Consider the following 20,810-nt stretch of genomic DNA (forward strand, 5'->3'; position numbering starts at 1 on the left):
ATGCAGTGGATGCTTGGCTTGCTTTTTAATTCAGCTATGGGACTCATGCACATAACCACTTTGGAATTTCTTCTTAAAGGTGTCTTTTAAAATAGGTAATAGCTTGTTTTAGTTTGTTTTTTAATTATAAATAAAAGGCAGGCATGCATCTTGACTGCAGGGCCATACTGTTAACACAATACTCCTTTTGTCTTGAAAAGTGCCTTTCATCAATAGATTTCAAAGCACCTCAAAAAGTCAATTTGAACTCATCTACTCAAGTCCTTTGGTCTTATTGCTTCACAAAAAGTGTAATGTCTTTCCCTATTAGTGTTTTTTAGTGCTATTGTGTACTGTGCCTACAAAATGTATTGCTTTAAATAACAGGATGTCCTGCCTGACTGGTTGATCACTGCTGTTCTTCCAGCCACATTTGTAATACAATTTTGTTTGTCCTCAAGGTCTCTCATCTTTGTAAATGAGTTATAATTCCATGACATAGTTTTGAAATCTTGACATTTCTTCTGAACACTGCTGTTACTTTTGGTAAGGCATAGGAAGTAAAGAAAAAGCATAGCTGAATCTGAAGTGAAAATGTAAGCATATTCCAACAGGAAATCATTTTACAGAAATTATTTGAGAAGTAAATTGGTTTCCTTACCATAAATTCTAATTCAGTACTGGGGAAAAAGTTCTACTTTTAAATTGCCTATAACTCTGCAAGTGTAACTGAGTGTAAATGTGTGTGCCTGTATAGATGGGTTAATACTATTAAAACTCTTTTTGTTGGCCAAAATTTTTTTTTTCTCCTTATAAGGCTGCCATGAACTGCTTCACTCAAAAGTGCACAGGTTTCCAACTTCTTGTGTCCTTTGCAATCAAAGATGTCAGAATTGTTGTTTGATAAACATGAGACAAGTTAAATTCAGTTTGGAAGGCCAGAAAGGAATTACTGAATTCAATATGCTACTTGTGGTGATCAGGCTTTAGATCATTCCTATTGTGGCTGGAAAAGACAATTGCTATCATAAGCACTTTATGAAGTCCTAGATGATCAAAATGTCTGGTCCAATGCTACTGCAGTTTTTATTTCAGCGTTTTGTTAGTTTACTGCTTTTTTGCAAAATATTGAAGGGGGAGACAAATGTACATTTGAGATATGTGTATGCTTTCTCATATATGTGGATGTACACATATATGAGTGGCTTCAGTTGCTAAAAAATAGAACAAAGAATTAGCTAGCAGCAGTTAATTTGGTTGGGGTTTGGGAAACAAAATGCACAATGCAGAAAATGATCTTAAAAAAGCATTCAACTACAGAACGGGATATACAAGGTGAGCAGTATAAGCCTGCCAGCCATTCTGCCCAGGTGTGTGGCACTTCTTGCCCATTTATTTGCTGTATGGTTATTCCAACAGGAGAAGGCTTCATATGGCTCAGGTCTTTATTTTTAAACGGAATTCTGATACGTTGAGATTTTTATATTAGAATGTGAAGTTTTTCAGGAGGATGTTAAAGTATTTGTAAATAACATTACATATTGTAGTCCTTGTGATTTAATGTTTGGTAAGAAATAAGCTTGATACTCTTGGAACAGTTTGCACAGACAGCTTATTACAGTTAGTTTAAATTCCAGGCAGGACTTGATTTTGAGAATTAGAAATATTTTGTTCTGTTTGGTATTTGGATGAGGAATGTCATGCTTCATTATTCCATTATCTGTAAAAACAAATCAGGATTTCAAAAGCTGAGCTGGTTCCCTACTACGTGGCAGGATTTTCCTCCCACGCTCGCCTCTTTTTATTTACTCCCCTGCATTCTGCTTTTTGCAGCTGATTTTCTATGTTTTCCAATAGATTAACTAGAGGAAAATGTCTGATCCTTCAGCTGATTTCATTTCTGCTGTCTCCATGACACCACGGTCCTTGCTGATGTGGCAGTTTGCCTGGTGTTGTCCATCATGCTTTTTCTGGTGTTGTCTATCATGCTTTTTCTGGTGTTGTCCCTCCTGTAGTGCAGTTGGACACTGCTGTAGAGTATTGCTGATCTCTCTGGTTCTTTTGCTCTGAGCAGGCTGTCTCCTGGTTCTGATGTCTACGTCACAGTTTCCTCCATTGCCTTAGCGAGGTCGCAGCAGTGCCGTAATTCTCCAAGCAACTTATCCTCCTCGAGTGAGACTGGCTCTGCTGGGGGCACTTACAGACAAAAATCTATGCCAGAAGGGTAGGCACCAGACTTTTCTATTCTTTTTAGGCAGTTTTTTTTGTTTTGTTTTGTTCTCTGTTCCATTTGTTGTCACCGGTGTTAAACTAAAGGAGTCCTTGAACAGCCTCCTGTTGGCTGTTTATGTGCGTGAAAATGTGTTTGTTTACAAATACTGCTGCCATGCTTCTTGAAAAAGTCAGTGCTAAAAGTCCCTTCCTTCCTCCCTGCTTGACCTAACCACTCTGATTCTACAGTTACTATACAAAGAGACCCTTATGGATTTAAAAATCTTCATTAAACATACTGATTTCATGTTGCAAATTGCTTCACTTCATAGATTTAGATTTTAAAATTGATAAAGGTTTGGGACTTTGCAGACTGTGCTAATAGTTGAAGAAAAGGAGTGTTGAGCACAAGTAAGACTTCAAAAGTGTAGGAATAGAAGTGCTGCTGAATCAGTGAGGATCTTTGTCATATATTCACAGTCATCCTGTTTTAAGGCACTCTCTTCCAGCTTTTCAGAAATCATCAAACTCTGAAGTTATCCAGTGTCAATGTTGGGGGCAACTTGCAGAGGAAGAAATTAGATCTATTATCATTTTCAGAAAACACACTGAAAAGAGAACTAAATCAAGCATCTCCAAGTAGGGAAAAAAGTACTTGGCAGCAGGAGAACTGTCTATCACACTCCAAATTACTTCCTGTACAGAAGTTAAGGGGGCAAAACTGCTGATAGTTCACACTGCAAAGCTTCCTTCTGAAGTCTTCTTGAATACAATGGAGGTCACTGTGTGCAATTTATTCTGGCTTGGTCCTTTATAAAGCAGATGTACATTTTTCACTATTTAAAAAAACATAGTACTAGTAATCTTAAATACCATTGTCAGGAACTGTTAGCACAAGGCAGTGGCTTTTGCCTGTTGAGATGCCTATCATGGGCCACTGCTCTTTGTCAGTCCACAGAATGCTGCTCTGGGAATGTTGTTGAACAAGTGCTGTTTCTTGCTCCAGGGCACTGAGGATTTGTCCTCTCAGTCGTTCTCCTCATGGCTCAGTTTAAGGTTTTTGGAAGAGGCCATCTCTTCTCTGCTGCACACCTTCACTGAGGCTTTTATTCATAAGACTGTCAGGGCTGTCATAATTTAAATCCTATTGACATGAGAGGATTTTGCTCTAAACCCATTAAACTTTGCTGTAAGGAAACTAAACAGAAATGTGTCCAGAGCTTTGCAGCTGTAGAAAGCACTCAGCCTCTTTATACTCTGCATGCTTCCTGGCTCATTGATGCCAGCAGTACTTATGTGTTACTTGAATTATGAAGAGCAGCTTGTGCTCCTGATATCTCGTCTGCTCTTTTCCAGCTACATCATTTTCTCTACAAAAATGGCATTGCTGCCATATGTCCTTAGACCATCACAACTGTAACTGCCTGAGTAGGAAGGGATTTTCAGACACGCTGGGATTTTGGTTTGAATGGGCCTCAGAGCACAGCAGCACCCATCCTTTTTCATCTTATAAGTCAATTTTACACATACGTTCACTACCACATTCTTTGAGCAAGTTCAGCAGAGATGTGTCCTAGAAACCTGGTTTATACAGGCTTTTTGGGTTTTAATTTGGTGCAACAAAACACTTGAGATGGGATAATGAAAGAAGTAATATATGAACTTCAGAAGAAAGTTTAAGTTCTTAATAAGAACTTATTAAATTCCAGTCATTTGACTCTTATGTTCTATTCTTACAGGAAAAGCACTTTACCTCCCATACTGTCATTGTGCACATAAATTATGTTTTCTCAGAACTTCCCAAACATTTTCTACCAGGCTAAAAAGAGAACATGAAACATGTAATAATGAAACAAACTTTCCCTTGCCTCAATAAGCAAACTAATCTCTGTCACATTACTAAAAATCCTTGCAGTTCCATGTGCATCAAGGCAGCTCTGTAGTACTGTTCAGTGCACCAGCTGGGGCTGGTTTAGCCCTTGCATGTTGTTAAAATAGGAGAGAGAGATTTCAGCATTCAGTTGTAAAGATACTGGAAAGAAGGATGGACTGGATATCCTGAAAGTCATCTTCCCCAAATGAGGCTCCAGTGTGCCTGAGGTGTGCCATTTCCCAGTGCAGGAAATCTCAACTCCACATTTTGTGTATACATGTATTCTTCTTGCATAACATGACAGATTGGGAAAATTTGTGAAACATTAATGACTGGGAGCATGGTTGTGAGTCCATCTTCTGTCAGACTTCAGTAAGAGCAGTAGCTGCTGCCTCTTCTAGATTATTGGTCTGTATCCTAAGCCTTGGTATAGACAAAAACTCCACTGCTCTCAAGAATATTCAGATTGGTCTTGATGTGTGCGTGTGTGTTTTGTATGGTTATCCTGTGTTTACCTGAAGGTACCTATAGTGTCATAAATAATGGGGAATGTAAAAATGAAATTCAAAAATAATTAAATAATGGGTTTCTCCTTGTGACATATATATAAAATGTGTATTTAAACAATTTTACTATTCTTTTAACCCAGATTGATTTCTCCTTTGATATTTTTTTTTGATTCATTCCTACATATCCTAATGGTCTATATATTTAAGCATCATAGAATACAGCACCACCTGCTTTTACTATTCCTGCCTTTAAATAGCCCACATTATGTAATAAAAGGGCAATCTAAAGACCTTTCTTACTGCTCAATTAGTAGAACAATGATTTTAATGAAAAAAAATTTAGAAACATGGTGGGTTTATATATCTGTAATCTTGAAAAAAAGATCCCACATCATAAAGTATTCCGAGTGCAAAATTGACTGCTTTTAGAATATGAGCATTATGGGGTTTAGGTAAGAGGAACAAAGCATAGAAAGTAAATATTTTGTCACTTCATCAAGCCCAAGGTTTCTTGATGACTTCTAATTATTTTGTAGTGAAAAGATATCCTTCCCAAAATGGTTTATGGGTCTTTAAACTATGAAAATTACCACAGATCAGTGTTTAAACACTGAAGTGTTTAATCAGATTTTGCAATGTTTTGTTTAGACTTTTTGTGCATCTGTTTAATTGATATTCAGTAAGATCTTTGCTGGTCTGTATGAATAGAAAAGGAAAAGCACTACTCACTTAATGCCATTTCAGTTTAAACTCCTTTATATTCAGAAAGCAGGTGTATCCAAGCTTCCTTTATTTTTTTTATTCACCAAACCATATGTTGACTATAACAGGGAAGCGGTGGGAAGTAGGATCATATTTGGGTAAAATGTAGAAGACCCAAATTTTATGATGTGGCCTTTTTTTTTCTTCTTTGGTGGGTTCATTTGAGTTAACCAAGTACATGAACTTTCAGCTGGGGTGACCACAATGATCTTATGCTGACAGTTGGGCAAATGTCTGCTTTACAGGCCCAGTCTATAGCAAGGGGAGTGAGTAGAGAGTACAGTGTGGGTATTTTCTGTTATTATGTTAGGCACATAGAGCTAGAGAAACTCATTGATTTATAGGGAATATATCAGCTTGTTTCAACTCTTTTGGGTGTTAGTCTGTGCATATAGAGTTTGCGGAATTTTTTTCCCCTTCAGAATATGTCCCATTTAAAAAATAAAAATAAAAAAAAAACCCCAAAAAAAAAAAAAAAAAAAAAAAACAACACAAAAAACAACAACAACAAAACAACAAAAAAAAAAAAAAAAAAAAAAAAAACACACACAAAAAAAAAAAAACCAAAAAACAAAACCACAAAACACTGCAAAAATGCATTATTCTTGACAAGTTCTTAATGGTTGACCTGCCAATTCTGAACCCAACTATAATTCTTAGAGACTTGGAAGTTTTTTATATGTAATACAGCATTATAATTTAATTCTTGCAGGCTTTTAGTGTACAAGGCATATAAATTTCAGTATGGCACCGAAGTCCTGGGTGTTTCCTTTGTCATCATATTTTTCTCCTTGAGTTTACTGAATATTTATCAAGCTTTCCAAAATCTATCTGATTAATATATCAGGATCTACAAAGTGCATTGAATACACTTTTCCTTTTGCAGCATAGGCTTTCTTCTACAGCAATAAGTTGCATGTCTCCCTTATTTCCTACAACTGCATTTATTTTACACTAGACCACCCAACTTATTTAATACCATAAGAACACAATAAATTGCAAAATTTGTAACCTCCATGTTTTGGGAATCCCTAACAAATGCAGTCAGCTTCATAAGAGCTTAATCAGAATATTTGACAGTGTGATACTGTCCCAAATGAATCCGTTTGCATACATGTCTATATCCCCTAGGTATTACCTTACTATCTTTTGCTTAGAACCCATAAAAGTGGCTAAAACCCAGGGGACTGTCCCAGAAGACTTTCTGATGCTCACTTTGGTTCGTTCAAGAGGGTGCTTTCCAGTTAAAAGAATCCATCCTTGATACCTTTTCCTAATAAACACACCTCATTTCCCTGTGTGGCTTTTATCCAAATTGTGATTGTTTTTCTGTAACCATGTGATGGTCTGGTCAGCTTTTCATGGAAAGATCTATATAAATGAAAACTGATATTTTATTTCTGGATGTTGTGGTCTGTTGGGGTTTTTTGTCATCTTAAATTTTTTTGCACTGTAACCAGTTGATCAAAGATGCTCAATAGAGTAATGTGTACTTTAATCTTATAATTAAAGGTACTAAAAAGGTCCTGAGAGCTGCCACAGAAATTAAATGGAAAAGCATTATAAAACTTTCGAGCAGTTAAGTTATGCATAGCTGTACCCTTCTGTTTGATAATAGCTTCCTCAAAGTGCTCTTTTCTCCCCCTTTTATGAGATTTATGTGCATTTAATATCATTGTCTGCTTTGGGTTTTTTTTTTGGGGTGTCACCACAGGTTTGGAATTAGCCGTAGATCCCCTGCTTCCATTGACAGGCAGAACACGCAGTCCGATACGGGTGGCAGTGGCAAATCCACACCCAGCTGGCAAAGGAGTGAGGATAGCATTGCTGACCAGATGGGTAGGTAATTAATTCTTTACAATTAGCAAGTGATGCTAACCACAAGGTGACCTTGGCAATGCCTCTCCATGCAGAGAAAGAACCCTCTCAAGCCCTGTGTTGTCAAAGTCCTTGGAAGTCCACCTTGTTCCTCAGGATGAGTAATTAGGTCTGGAGTATATAACATCTTCTGCAGTCTGTTTGCTTGAGACTTAGGAGAATAACCTGAGGAAGAACTGATTTCACTTCTTCATTTGATAGTGTGACTAAATCTACTTTAATGCTCTTACTCTGAAATAATCTGTCCTTTTAGAAGCACTTGGGTAGATGCACTTACTAATATGTCTTGCTGTTGAGGACTTTTTTTGTCCTTACCTGCTCTCCCAAGTGGCTTGACTTAGTTTAATTTTTGCTTAGTTTGTCTAAAGTGCTTGTGATACTGTCTTTCAAATGGTGCTGTGTAAAGGCACATTGATTGTTTGATCATTGAAGCTATAAAAATACTGTGTACAAAATGGAAAAAATGCAATTAAAGTTTAAATAGTGAAGTAAATCTATAGCTTGGTAATCGTCTTCCAATATATACATTTTCATTGCAGTTGGCAATTAAGCTGTCAGCTAAGGGAATATATTAACTACATAAAACAGCTGGGTACTGAGAATTTGCATTGTTAGACCTTCATCTGAAGTTTCTGCACAGACCTTTTACTACATCTGTGACTTGACTTGAGTGGATACCAAGGAGTTTGACACCAATGAAGAACCCCTGTCTAAAACCAGCTCTGATCCAATATGATGGCTCTGGTCAGGATTGGCAGATGTTTTTTTTTCCTTTGTTACCATAAATTAAACTATTCCATACTTTTTCTGTTGCACATGTAGATCATCTCACTGAATCACAACTTCTGTTCTATGTAAATGGACCAGTGCTGAACACAGAGTAAGGTTCAGTGACATCAGGAGTTTGTTAAACCAAATGCCAACCTCAAGTTCTGGAGATACACGTTCTTCACATACCTTCCTAACCTCAGGGAGCTGTGCCTTGTTATTGAAGCCATCTGCCAGTCCCTCCCTCACAATTCCCCCCACAGTTCTCACTAGAAAGCTGTGAATATTCTGATCTGCAGTTCTCATTTTGAGAGAACAGTTTTTAATCACATATGTTTTGATGCTGTTGTGATGGTAACGACACACGGAACCCTTATCTTCTGCTCAGCATTGCTTTTGCACCAACACTGGGTGTTGGTGCTGGTATGGAGTGGAGCTGCCAGCAAGTTCTGCTGTCCAGTGTCAGGTGTCACCTAATTAGTGAAATAAATAAGGCCAAAGAGAACAGAAGAAATGCTGTGGTAGAAGAAATGGCTCTGGCATTTGGCAAAAGCTGAGAAATGTGTACTGACACATAATCCCTGTTTTATCTCTTGTGTATTGTCCTGCATTCATAGAGTCACAGTTGGAAGCTGCATCCCTGACTGGAGACTCTTGCCAGTCTGGTGAATCTAGGTGAAAGTTTGGTTCTATGCCAAAAAAACCCCACATTTCCACTTGGGATAATCTGTCTCAAGGTAAATAAGACACTAGGTGCAGTAAATCCAAGTACTCACTCCTTCCTGACCTATTTTTAGCTACAGAAGGCCTTTGTGCACCAACACTGCTTGCTACCACTTGCCAGGGGGAGTCAAGTTTGATTTTTGGGTTTTTTTCCCCCTTGATTATTTTTTGTAGTAGTTAAAACAAACAAAAAACCACAAAAACAAAAGCCAAAAAAACAACCAAACAAAAAAAGCAAAAAGCAAAAAACCAAACAGAAAAAGCCTACCTAAATTTATTTTTTAAAAAGCTGGTAATGCTGCAGTTCAAAAACTAGCTGTGTTGGGGAAAGCACTGCTAATTACCATGGATATTATTTAGTACTTGGTGTTCCTGAGCACACATTCTACTTAAAAGCAGCATTTTATAAGCACAGACTATTGCATGACCACAGGAGAGAAGATGTGTGTAAAAGGTAACTGAAAGTAATTCTTTTAAAATACCTTGGGCTCTGAGAAGGCAATTACTTACATACCTGATAAGTAGTGTCTGGACCCCCTCAAGACCCTCCATGATTATCTCCTGGGAAGAACTAAGTTTAATTGGCAAAGAGCACTCCTATGAATGTCCATGTAAGATGAGTGATTTGCAGTCCATCCACTTTTATCAGGTCAAGTTCAGTAAGGATTCCTATTGTACATCTGTGCAGTTTCTGCATTCACAGTTTTTAAGAGAATTGTGATTTCAACATATTTTTGTTACCTCTTCAGTTAGAAAATGTTTAACTCATCTTTGACAAGAAATATGTATAGTAGTTGCACTGGGTATTAAGTGATCACAGTAGGATTTTGCTGTCATCCTGCCTTGTGTAGAATACCCTACAAAGAAATGTTGATCTTGCAGGGTTTCTAATCTCATGTCCACAGGCAACGTGCAAATAGAGATACAAATTCAATACACTGTGGAAATTGTTCTGCTGTTTTAAATCCTGATACAGTGCTGTCAGACAACGGGCATGTAATTCCATTCAGGTTGTGCTGATGAAAGCCAGGATGGTGGCTGCTGGTTTTTCATGAAGTCTTACTGATTTACGCCAGGCAGGAATGGGCCCTCACTTACTCACCTGTGGTTTGTCACAATATATTTTGGGTCTTTTTATAGTGAATTTGATGTCAGCTATCCGAAGTTTTTGGCTAATGGTAGTATTGGAAAACTTGCAGTGTAAATCTAGGTTTCACATTTTCTTAGCTTGTTGCACTGCATTGCTCTTCAGTGCATCCTTGTGTGCTGTATTGCAGAACCAACATGCCATCTCCCAGCAGTATCAAAAGTACTGCCATCCTTCAGAGAAAGCCCCAGTGGAAGACTGATGAGACAGGATCCTGTGGTTCACTTGTCTCCAAATAAGCAGGGTCATGTAAGTTATCCTGAAAAAGGAATTATTTAATGTTTTGCTTTTGCTCCACAAGCTCTTGATACCAAAAATGTTGTTCGAAGTTACTTTTTGAGTGTCAGTTAAAAAAAGAAAGAAAAACTCCCTACTAGAAGGTGGTGGAAGAAGGAGGCCAGAAGGAGCCCTTTTGTTCCCTAAATCCCACAGAAGCAAAGCACAGCCTACTGAAATATTTGCTGATAAGATTTTGTTGCCAGTTGAACAGAAACTTCTTTCCTATGATCTTGAAATAAGAAGCAGATTCAGGGGAGTTTACGAAGCTATTTTTAGCCCTTATATGTGAGACTTGAAGTTTATTAATATGTTTTATAATTCAGCACTCAAGTGCTTCTTTGAAACAGAGCAGTCATCTTGCATTTGTTTTTGTATTCTCTTTACTTTCCTCATCTAGTATATCTCTTTCTGCCTTTCCATAACCTGACTTGCACACTGCTGGGAGACTTATTCTGAAAGGTCTGCTGGAATCCTGCTTTAAAAAAAAAAATCAATCTTGTTTTATTTGTGTATAGTGTCTAAATGGTAAATTCTGCCTTTCTGTTTCCACAGAGTTAGATATTAGCATCTTTTGAAGGCTGTCACTTTCTGATTTACATACAGAGAGATGGATGAATGCAGTAATGTTCATAAATTTAAAATGTCCTGAAAATTAGGTCACTAGCCTCAAAAAAACCCCACCCTTTAGGCTTGAAATTAGACAATAAACTGCATCACTTAAGTTTTTTTTTCTATATTTGTACACTCATCTAGAATACGGGGTTGTGTTGTGTGATTCTGCTGAAATTAACAATTTCATTTGTTCAAGTGTGAGAAAGTCTTTAATTGGTTCCTGTTGTTTGCTCCTGCTTACCAGCATTCTTCTTTCAGTAGAATTGGCAGTGTTACTTTTAGGTTATTAATTCATAACAACGCATCTTCATTATTAAAAAAACAACAACAACAAAATGCAAACAAAAATAAACAAAACCAAAATAAACACAACCCTCCCCAGTACCAGCATACCTGTCTTCTTATTGTTAGGAACATAAATTAGTCTTTATATTCAGATTGACCTGTTTTCTATGAGTCATATTTGACTGTATAATGATATAATGCATCACTCATTAACTGGTGAGGAAAGAGGAGCACTGGAATTACTAATGCTTTCATTCTTCTCTTAGTCATTGTTAAAGTAAATCTTTATTATGTAGACAGATGGATGGGGGGGAGTGATGCAGTTCTGAATGAAGAGCAGTAACATTAATTGGAGATAACTGGAAGTCCAGATCAGCTTATTCGTATTCCTTCTGTTTTTATGTCAATTCCTGCTTTAGTATAATAAGAAATATGGATGCTGAAATTTTTTTGCTCTCCATATATATATCCAGTTTCTCATTTCTTTCTTTCATATTTGGGTGGAACCTCTGCCCCTGGCTGTTTGGTAAAACTCAGGGGTAGACAAATAAGAAAGATGTTCCTAAGTCTCCTTTCTATCCCTTCCCTTATTCCTGGACCATCTGGTCACCAAACAAGTCCATTGCCTGCTGAAAAACTGCTTCAGTTCTGGTTATGTAGATGATCAGAATGTAGGTAGCTTCTGTAGATGGAAATTTAAAATTAAAGAGTTTAGATGGATATAAATAGCCCAAAAGTAGGTGAGCTACTAAGCAATGATGAGTGTTTGGCAAGAAATTCTCCCTATAATGGGATATTCCACCAATATCCACTCTGTAACTGAGGCCATTCAGTTTCTTTGTAACCACTGGTGGTAACCAAAGCCAGCCCACAGACCAGACAGATGCTGGCATGCCCCAATTTCAAAGCATTTCATTAACGCTTCCTTTCTTGCAATTTTGCCTTTTGGAAAACAGTTTCAGATGAGTTAAATGACATTTCAGTCATTGGAAAGGAATCTCCTGCTGAGGAGGACATACCCTACAACAAAGGAATAGGAAGAGCAGTGGTTATTTTGCCCTACTTTAACCTTTTGGTAGACAAATGGGTTATTAAATTGTTTCATACTTTTAAATATATATATTAGATGTAAACCAGGCCAAAGTCTACACTGCTTAACCTGCTTCACTGGACTGGACTGAGCAGAACTGTTTTTGAAATGAAACTGAAAAGTATTTTTGGACAAAATACAAACAGTTCAGGCTTGCCCTGAAGAGTTAAGGCACAGCTTCCAAATCCAAATGAAAGCTTTTTATGAGCACTTGCATTGTGTTGGAACGAAATTTTTAGAGTTGATTAGTCTCCTCAGTGTATCTATTCAGTACCTCAAGGTAAAAGAGCTCCTGCTGTGCAGTGGTGACTTTTGAATTCGTTTATTTCCTCCTCCTTTATTACCCTAATTCTGAAATAAACCTACAAGTGTGGTGTTTTGTTTTTTGGGTTGTTTTTGTTTGTTTGTTTTTTTGTTTGGTTTTTCTTGGATTGTTGTTTCTTCTATAGTCTGACAGCCACTACTCCAGCCATTCCAGCAGCAATACTCTCTCTAGCAATGCCTCCAGTGCTCACAGTGATGAGAAATGGTATGACAGTGGGGAGCGCACCGAGTCAGAGCTGAACAGCTACAACTACCTTCAAGGGACTTCAGCTGATAGTGGCATAGATACCACTTCATATGGACCTAGCCATGGCAGCACTGCCTCCCTGGGAGCAGCAACATCTCCCCGTACAGGACTGACAAAGGAGAAAGTGACACCTCTCTGGCATAGCTCCAGTGAAGTGGTCTCCATTGCAGACAGGACACTGGAAAAAGAGAGCCACTTAGATCGGAAAACGGAGTCTTCACTGAGCCTGGATATTCACAGCAAGAGTCAGCCAGCCTCCAACCCTCTGACCAGGGAGAACAGTGCTTATAGTCTTAGTGATGCAGTCTCACATACAAGGTAATTTCCATCTCTTATGAGTTTGACCCCTCCACACTTGTTTCCCTATTCTCCCTGTCTAGCCTGTCAAAGAGAGGAATGGATGTTGATGGGAGGCTTGAGCTTAAGTTAACCAATGTTATGGAAGATCACCCTGGGCAGAATGCTTGAAAATTAGGGTCACGTTTAGTCTTTACATCAGCTACTGCTGGTAACACCCAACAGTGTCTTGAAGAGCATATTCCATACTGCTGCTGTTAAAATAACATGAGAAACAGGTGCCTAATGTGTTTATAAGGAATATCTTGTAAGAACTATGGTTCATCTGTTGATCAGAAAGGAGATCTCCCCATTTAATTAGTGCACATATTTAATATGTGTGCTTAATGTGAGGTTCTTTTTCAGTCCTGCATTTCAGGTGTTTTGCATTTTTCCCCCAGTCTTTTTTTTTCAGAAATCTGCTTGCAATCAGTATGATTGAGACTTGAGAGCAAGTTGCTTGGGAGTGCTAGCATGTAAATTTTAATCTCATCCTGCTGCAAGCTTGTGGGTGTGACATCTTACAGTCACCTTGCCTTTCTTTCTTTTGCCACTTGTAAAATTTGCAATACCAAGTACATGTATGTGCTTGATCACATAGCAGATACCCACTTTACAAGTTAATCAGAGCTGCTAGAGGCAGGAAATATTTTAGACCATTTTCCTTGCCTGTTTCCCAAGAAGTATGCAGTGCACTTAATGAAAAATACTCATACGCTGTCAATAGTAGAAACAAGAAAAGAACACCAAAGCTCTTCCAAGTAAGGTGTGTGGTCATTGTAAATTGTTTGCCTTGTGGAGCCTGACAGTTGCATTTTTATTCTTAAGGCACATCTGCTTTGAGTGTGCAGCTATAATGCCTACAGGCTGGAAGCCTGAAGCAATATTTGCTTAATTTTGAGCAAAGCTACATTTGTGCAAGGCTTGTTGCTTGTCAGTCAGTTTAACAACAGCTCAAACTCAGCTGCACACAGGGGTTGTCATAGAGACTGTAATGTGCCAAACTGTGTGTACTTTGTCGTGGTAATTTTGACAAATCTATTAACGATTTGGTCTGGTTTTCTGCTTCTCCTGGTTGGCCATTTTTGGACTGGAGCTCCTATTCAGTTGGTAGAGATCCCACCCAGTTCTTTTGAGACTCATGTCAGCCTACAAAGAGCAGCTGAGGGAGCTCGGGGTTGTTCAGCCTGGAGAAAAGGAGGCTCCAAAGAGATCAAAGAGTGACCTTCCAGTGTCTGAAGAGGGCCTACAGGAAGGCTGCAGAGGGACTGTCTGAAAGGGCCTGGAGTGATAGGATATGGGGCAATGGTTTTAAATTAGAAAAAAGTAGATTTGGATTGGATGTTAGGAAAAAATTCTTTACCATGAGGGTGGCTGAAAAATGGAACAGGTTGCCCAGGGAGGAGGTAGTCTCCTCATCCTTGGAGATGTTCAAGGTGAGGTTTGATGAGGCTCTTAGCAACCTGACCTGTTTGAAGGTGACCCTGCTTACTGTAGGAGGGTTGGACTAGGTGACCTTTAAAGGTCCCTTCCAACCCAAATTACTCTGTTTGTAGCAGCAATGTGTGCATGAAGGACTTGAATAAGTCTTTTGGAACCATTATGCAGAGGGATTTACTTGGGTAAATGGGCAATGTCATCATGTGCCCCTTTCTTGAAAGCAGAAATCTATATCATATGGCTATCTACAGTTTCGTCCCTTTTCTCTTAAGACAAAGATGTTTATATGCATTTTTTTCATGTTAATTAGAATTTACCAAGTGCCCTGCAGTACTTGTCTGAACATAACTAGCAGTAGCATTAAATACAAAATAATTATACCAAGTGCTGAAGTTGTCAGTAGCATTTCGATTTGGAAGGATTATTCCAGAAGCAACTTGAAGCCTGGAAAGCTTGCATGTAAGTCCTGGAAGCTTTATTGTAAAAGTGAATCTAACGGGAATGGCATCTTTCTATGTCTTTGGAGGGCAGGCATACCCTGGCAGCTCTCTGTCTTCCGTGGATGTATTTTGCAACTTGATTTCAAATTTAAGTCTATAGGATATTGTCTCATTATCTGTTCAAAATGTGGTATCATTTTGTTTCCAAACATGGTATTTTCTCTGGTTGATTTCTATTAATATATGTGATGCTTCTCTGAAGATACTGAAATGGATCTGGGGGACTGCTATTGAAATTTCCAAGAAAAGACTTCTTAGGCTTCATGCTAAAGAAAACAGTTGGCTGTGTTTTTCCAGTTTCATTTAAAAATCAGGTGTTAAAAATGCAGCTCTTTCTGACAAGGAGTAGTAGGAATTTGCAGTAATGGATGGGGCATGATACTTGAGATGTATGGCAGTCCTTGCACCCTCAGGGTTTCTTGTGGTGGAGAAAAAGCAGCCTGGCTTGTGTTCCCTCTTTTTTGTTTTGTTTTTTTGTTTGTGTTTTTTTTTTTTTATGAGTAGAACATCTTTGATGCCTCACAATAAAGCAAAGGCTCAGTCTGGACTAAAAAGCTTTGTCATTTTGTTTCTCATGGTGTTCTCCATTGGTGGCTGCACACTGAACAGCAGTGCTGACCTGAGGAAACCTCCAGCTGTTTGCTCCCAGCTCTCCCATAGCTCTTTCTGTGGAGGCACAGCAGCTTGGAGGCTTCTGGAACTGGCACTGCCAAAATCCACCCACAGCTCCCTGCTTCGAGGAGGTGAAGGAGGCGGGAGCCTAAAGGATGATTCTGAACAGGCTACTTTTTGTGATAAATTAACAGCTTAATTGGTTTGTTCCTCTTAGCAGGTTCTAAATTGTTATCCTTTCTTGCTTCTCACTGGTTTTTTTTACTTTTTGCCTGTGGATGCTGGAATAGCTGTAGCGTCTTTGGAGTTGTGTTCTGAGCAAGAAGAAAAGGAATTTGGCCCTTAAAAAGAACTTGGTGACAAAAGAAAAGAAAATAACCACAAATTAAGAGTGTTTGTGTCTGTCGAAGACAGAAGCGATAATTAGTGTGCAGATCATTTGATGGTGCATAAAAGAATTTATACCTGAGAACTGGTGGCAAAATGTGAATTACAGTGATTAACTTTTACAGCAGAGCTTCTGGCTGTGTTTCGGTTTTGTTCTCCACCCCCGTTCCCAAAGTCTTTTCTGATGATTGTGCAGATTTCTCTTGGCATCCTGGGAGAATTACATTATGTAGGCCAGTAATTATCCAGAGTCATTAAATTGAATGTCATTAAATGAAGCCATATGTGCTGATGGCATGAATTCCCTAGGAAAAAAATTAAACCAAACTTCAATTTCCACCTAGACTGTATGGTTTCTTACGGTCCTCTTACCAAAATCAAATGGAAAATCATAACTATTTCCATTCAGTTGTGTTTTTCATTATTTGTAATAATTTTAAGACACTTGAAATATTATTAAATTATTAGGGGGGGTGTATTTTTATTGTTCTTTAACGATTACATTTATGAATGCCTTGTATGTAGTTCTTGCAGATTGTCATGTAGTAGTTGAATTTTTCTTTAATTTAATCCTTAATGTCTCAATAATTGAGGTGGGAAGTACGGGACCAACAGTGGCTCTGTGTCCTGAAAATATGAGGACAGATATGATCAAGCTGCTCCCCAGGTTACAGTAAAACCACAGCTTAAAATAGGCAATACACTGTACAGAAAAGTACATATAAAATCGTATGCTAATTTTCTTGCTTATTTGCCAGGCTGCTTTTGGCATCTATTATTTGGTCCATATTATAATAAATGTTAAAATAATCATACTTAAAATACAGAATGTGTAAATAGACTATGATGCATAATAAAATACTATTATCTATATGTAGGCTTTTTGTATATAAATTTTTTGCAGCACATTGAACATTCTTTTTTACACTCTTTGCATAGTAATGTGAAAGATCAAGCCTACCAGCCTACCTAGGAGTTGTCACTGGTTTTTATCAAGAAATGGTTTCTCACAAGTAGCAATTTCTTGAAAACTACCTCATGGATTTAAGAATTAAGAAATGTGATCAGAACTTCCCTTCTCCTACACTTAAACAAAAGACTTCTCAGCTTCTGTAGTGTGTTTATAAGGGGGTAAAAATGGGGAAAAAAAAAGTAAAAGGCCCAGCCCCTATACATTTTCTTCAAATATGTCCATCTTCCTCAAATATTGTCAGTTTAATTTTGTGATGATGTGTCACAGATGGGCTCATTTGCTCAATATTTGTAGGAGTTTTCTTTCAGTACTGAAGGAGGAGCAGGCAGGGGGAAATGAGGAGGAATTTATTGTCCCTTGCTATTGTTTTTCTCTGTTTTCTTGCTATAAATTGTTTACTAATATTTGTTAAAACTTAGGTAAAGCTGTGATGTACAGTATCAAATATTTGGGCTTGGTGGATGGGAAAATCTCTTCCTGTGCTAGTCCAACATGCCATTTCTACTATAGGTCTTTCAGTTATTCAGATGGAAGTAATTATAAAGTGATTTTATAATACAAAATCTGTATTTCTGTAATTTGATTTGCATGCATCTGAGCAGTTGCATCTTGGCCCTCATGTAAGGGACTTAACAGCCATCCCCTTGTACAGTAGAGGGAAGCATGGGCTGGTGCTGTTGGAGGTGGGAAGATTAGAGTTCCCTCAGAGTCCTTGGTAAATCCACAGCACTTAAGTGTTGGGACTCATGGTGCTTAACTTGAGCCATATGAAAATGAAGTGCAGTTGAAGGTGGTATTTTTTAGACTCCATCTGTTGTAAACGAGAGAAAAGAAGAGAGAGAAAAGAAACTCCTAAGCATTAATTCTCCATCTGTGCCTGAGATACCTAATTTAAGATGAGGAGAATCCCATCCTAAGGATATTTCTCCAAGAAATAGCAGGACCCAGAAAGGTGGTATAGATTAGATTACTGATGTCTATAAAAACTATAAAACTAAATGTAGGTGAGATTATTTTCCCAGTTGGCAACATAAAGCTTAGTCTTTTCTGTTTCATTAAGAGAAAGAGATGTGAAAATGCTTTGTTTTCTCAAGATACGAAAAGAGTGACAAACTTTCTCTCTAAGATAGAAAAGATTATTCCATGACTTTACTCAGCTTTCCAGATAATTTTTATTTCTCAGTCAGATGCTGTTTTTTACCATGGGGCCATCTGCTTCAAATTCCTTCCTTGCAGTGCTGGATACGGGGATGAAAATACATCTTAAGTTCTGCAGAGAGCTGACAGAAAACTGGTGTTCAGGTGTATAATGCTATTTCAGTACTAAGGCTGTACACAGACTTTCTCTGTAACAGATACCTGACCTTTTTAAGGTTGTTTTAGTAAATATTGTCTTAAGCTCTAATGCTCCTGATATTTTGCAGGTTTTGTCTGATTGGAGTATCAGCATAACTAGAGTGGTTCCCATCTAAGCCCTCCCTCCTTCTGCCAATAATAAGATGCAGTTGCTCATCCCAGTTTGGCTTTCTGTATAAAAAATTGATACATGTTATGGACTGCTGAGACTTCTCAGTTTAGAAGTCCTTTTTTTACAAATGGTTACTGTTTTTCAGGCAGAATCCAGGAAGCCCTCTTTTGAAAGATGTATGGGTTTCTTCTTTGGTTTGTTGTGAGATCTTGAAGAGATGTTTCCTGTTGCTTAACTTCCTTCAAAATGTTTTCTTCCAGAGCCAGCAAGAAATTGGGCTTGGGTTCTTTTTTTGCTAATCCAGCTGCAATTTCTTGTATTACTTTCAAGCTGCCTAATGACCATTACCCCTAGGTTTCCCATTTGTGAAGGGGAATGAGGAGCTGGTGGTATTTTGCATCTTTAGAGGTTGCTTACAAAATTTTTCAGTACTATATGAGAGGTTTTTAATGAAAAATTGGGGGTAGATCCTTAAGAGCAAAGTGGGTTTGATAGTCTACCTGCTATCGAAGAGTGATATCTTGTGCCCAGAGTTCTGTTTAAAAATAGTTAAATAAGGTGCATATGTACACATTTGAGGCAAAAATTGTCTTATGTTTTTCTTGCAGTACCATGAGTTCACGACACTCTGCCAGCCCAGTTGTTTTCACCAGTGCCAGAAGCTCACCTAAAGAAGAGCTTCATTCTGCTACTTCTCCCCAGCTTGCACCTTCTTTCTCCTCCTCCTCTTCCTCCTCATCTGGTCCTAGGACTTTCTACCCTCGCCAGGGAGCTACTAGCAAGTATCTGATCGGATGGAAAAAGCCAGAAGGGACAATAAACTCAGTGGGGTTTATGGATTCAAGAAAGTAAGACTGTTTTTTGGTTCTTATGTTTGGTTATTTGCTTTAGCTGTAAAAAAGCATTGAGGTCTGTGATACTTCTCTGTGTAGAAGAGCTCAAGATTATTTAATAAAATGCTTCGTCTTCTGTAGAACCTAATCTGTAATCTAGAGTTCTGCAGTTAGGGTTAAATATTTGACAGTTACCTACTCTCATTCCCTGTCACCTGTTAAAAGTTGTTTTTAAAATCATTTCTAGAGAGTTGTAGGGGTTTCAGTCCTATTGAAGCTTATCTTTCCTCGGGAATTCTTAAAGGTGACTCAAAATGCTATTTGAGCAGACATTAAAAATCCTTTTACTAGAGCCTGAATTTTCCTTAAGCCTCTCATCCATGTAGTAGTGCAGTGCAGGTTATGCATCGGTTCTGTGTTTCCATGGTAGGAATGCTGCCAGTATCATCCAGTTTAACTGGTGTAAAGCAGGCCAGGATCATTCTGTGTTACAAAATGCAGGCTTCTCTTTTGAAAGAGAAATTGAGAAACAATTTACTAGTGAAAATACTGTTTTTCAAGTTTAATATGACTTGGAAAGCAAGCAGTTCAGAAAGCCCAGTTCAAAGTAATTAATTCAACCCTTCTTGACCTTGTTTGGGTCAAGCACAGTATCCCTAGATGATACCAATGAGTGGCTGTCAAAAGAAGATGGTGAAACTTTGTGATAACTGCATTATAAAGAGCCAGTTAATTGATTTAAAAAAATTGGTGATATGCTTGGGTTGGGCTCATGTATATTTTTTTGTCTTGTACAGAATACACATTATTTTAATAGATTCAGTCCCTTATTGGGAAAATGTATTGCTAGTTGATGTTTTTAACCAATTTTTTTGCTTTGACAAGCATTCATTAAGATGAGGGTCTGCCGTATTAGCCCAATTCCTTCCCTCCTCCACGCCCCCTACCTAGGTTTCTATTTTTAAAAATTTGAGGGTGCTGTGATGCCTGGTTTTTTTCGTGCCTCTTGCCCCAGAGTTTTGAGACCTGAATGTGTCTGTTCCATTCCATTTAAGACGTCACCAGAGTGATGGCAATGAAATGGCCCATCCCCGGCTGCGTGCCTCAGCCAGAGATCTGCGAGCATCACCAAAACGAGTGTCCAAGTCCACTGTTGAAGAAGACCTGAAGAAATTGATAGATCTTGACAGCCCAACACCTGAATCCCAGAAGAATTTTAAGGTATGTGTGCTAAAGAGAATCTGTCATTTGGCAATCTCTTAGTAGAGCTGAGGAAAATCTGGGAATCCTTGAAGAGCAGCACATAAGTCGTCTTCTGATTTGAGTCATAGTTGGTTGTTACAAAATGGGAAAGTGTAAAGCTGCACTTTGTAAGAATTCTGTGATTAATTGCTACCTAGGCATATCAACTAATACAGCAAATGTTTCACAGTTTGTAAAAGGATGAAGCCTGTGCAGCTCTTACGATTTCTGTGTTGAAAATGCTGAGTACTTGCAAAGCAGTCAGAGCTGAAGTGTTCGTTCATACTGAGAATACACAGTTGGACTTTGCATTGGACTCAGGAGTTTCTCAG

General features: G+C 38.2%; 1 protein-coding gene across 6 annotated transcripts in view; it reads left to right on the plus strand.

Moving 5' to 3' along the window:
- SIPA1L1 (signal induced proliferation associated 1 like 1) overlaps nucleotides 1-20,810 on the plus strand; it is a 198,092-nt gene that overhangs the window by 166,059 nt on the left and 11,223 nt on the right. For 4 of the 6 annotated variants that reach the window (XM_071744541.1, XM_071744543.1, XM_071744542.1 and 1 more), the window contains 6 exons: nucleotides 2,054-2,203; nucleotides 7,049-7,173; nucleotides 9,981-10,099; nucleotides 12,566-13,005; nucleotides 19,012-19,251; nucleotides 20,292-20,457. In XM_071744541.1, the coding sequence (XP_071600642.1) occupies nucleotides 2,054-2,203; nucleotides 7,049-7,173; nucleotides 9,981-10,099; nucleotides 12,566-13,005; nucleotides 19,012-19,251; nucleotides 20,292-20,457 (1,240 nt within the window). The remainder of the gene's footprint in view (nucleotides 1-2,053; nucleotides 2,204-7,048; nucleotides 7,174-9,980; nucleotides 10,100-12,565; nucleotides 13,006-19,011; nucleotides 19,252-20,291; nucleotides 20,458-20,810) is intronic. The other 2 variants (XM_071744545.1, XM_071744547.1) reach the window with 2 other exon arrangements.

The sequence above is a fragment of the Heliangelus exortis genome, chromosome 5 (assembly GCF_036169615.1).
Source record: "Heliangelus exortis chromosome 5, bHelExo1.hap1, whole genome shotgun sequence".
Classification (NCBI taxonomy): domain Eukaryota; kingdom Metazoa; phylum Chordata; class Aves; order Apodiformes; family Trochilidae; genus Heliangelus; species Heliangelus exortis.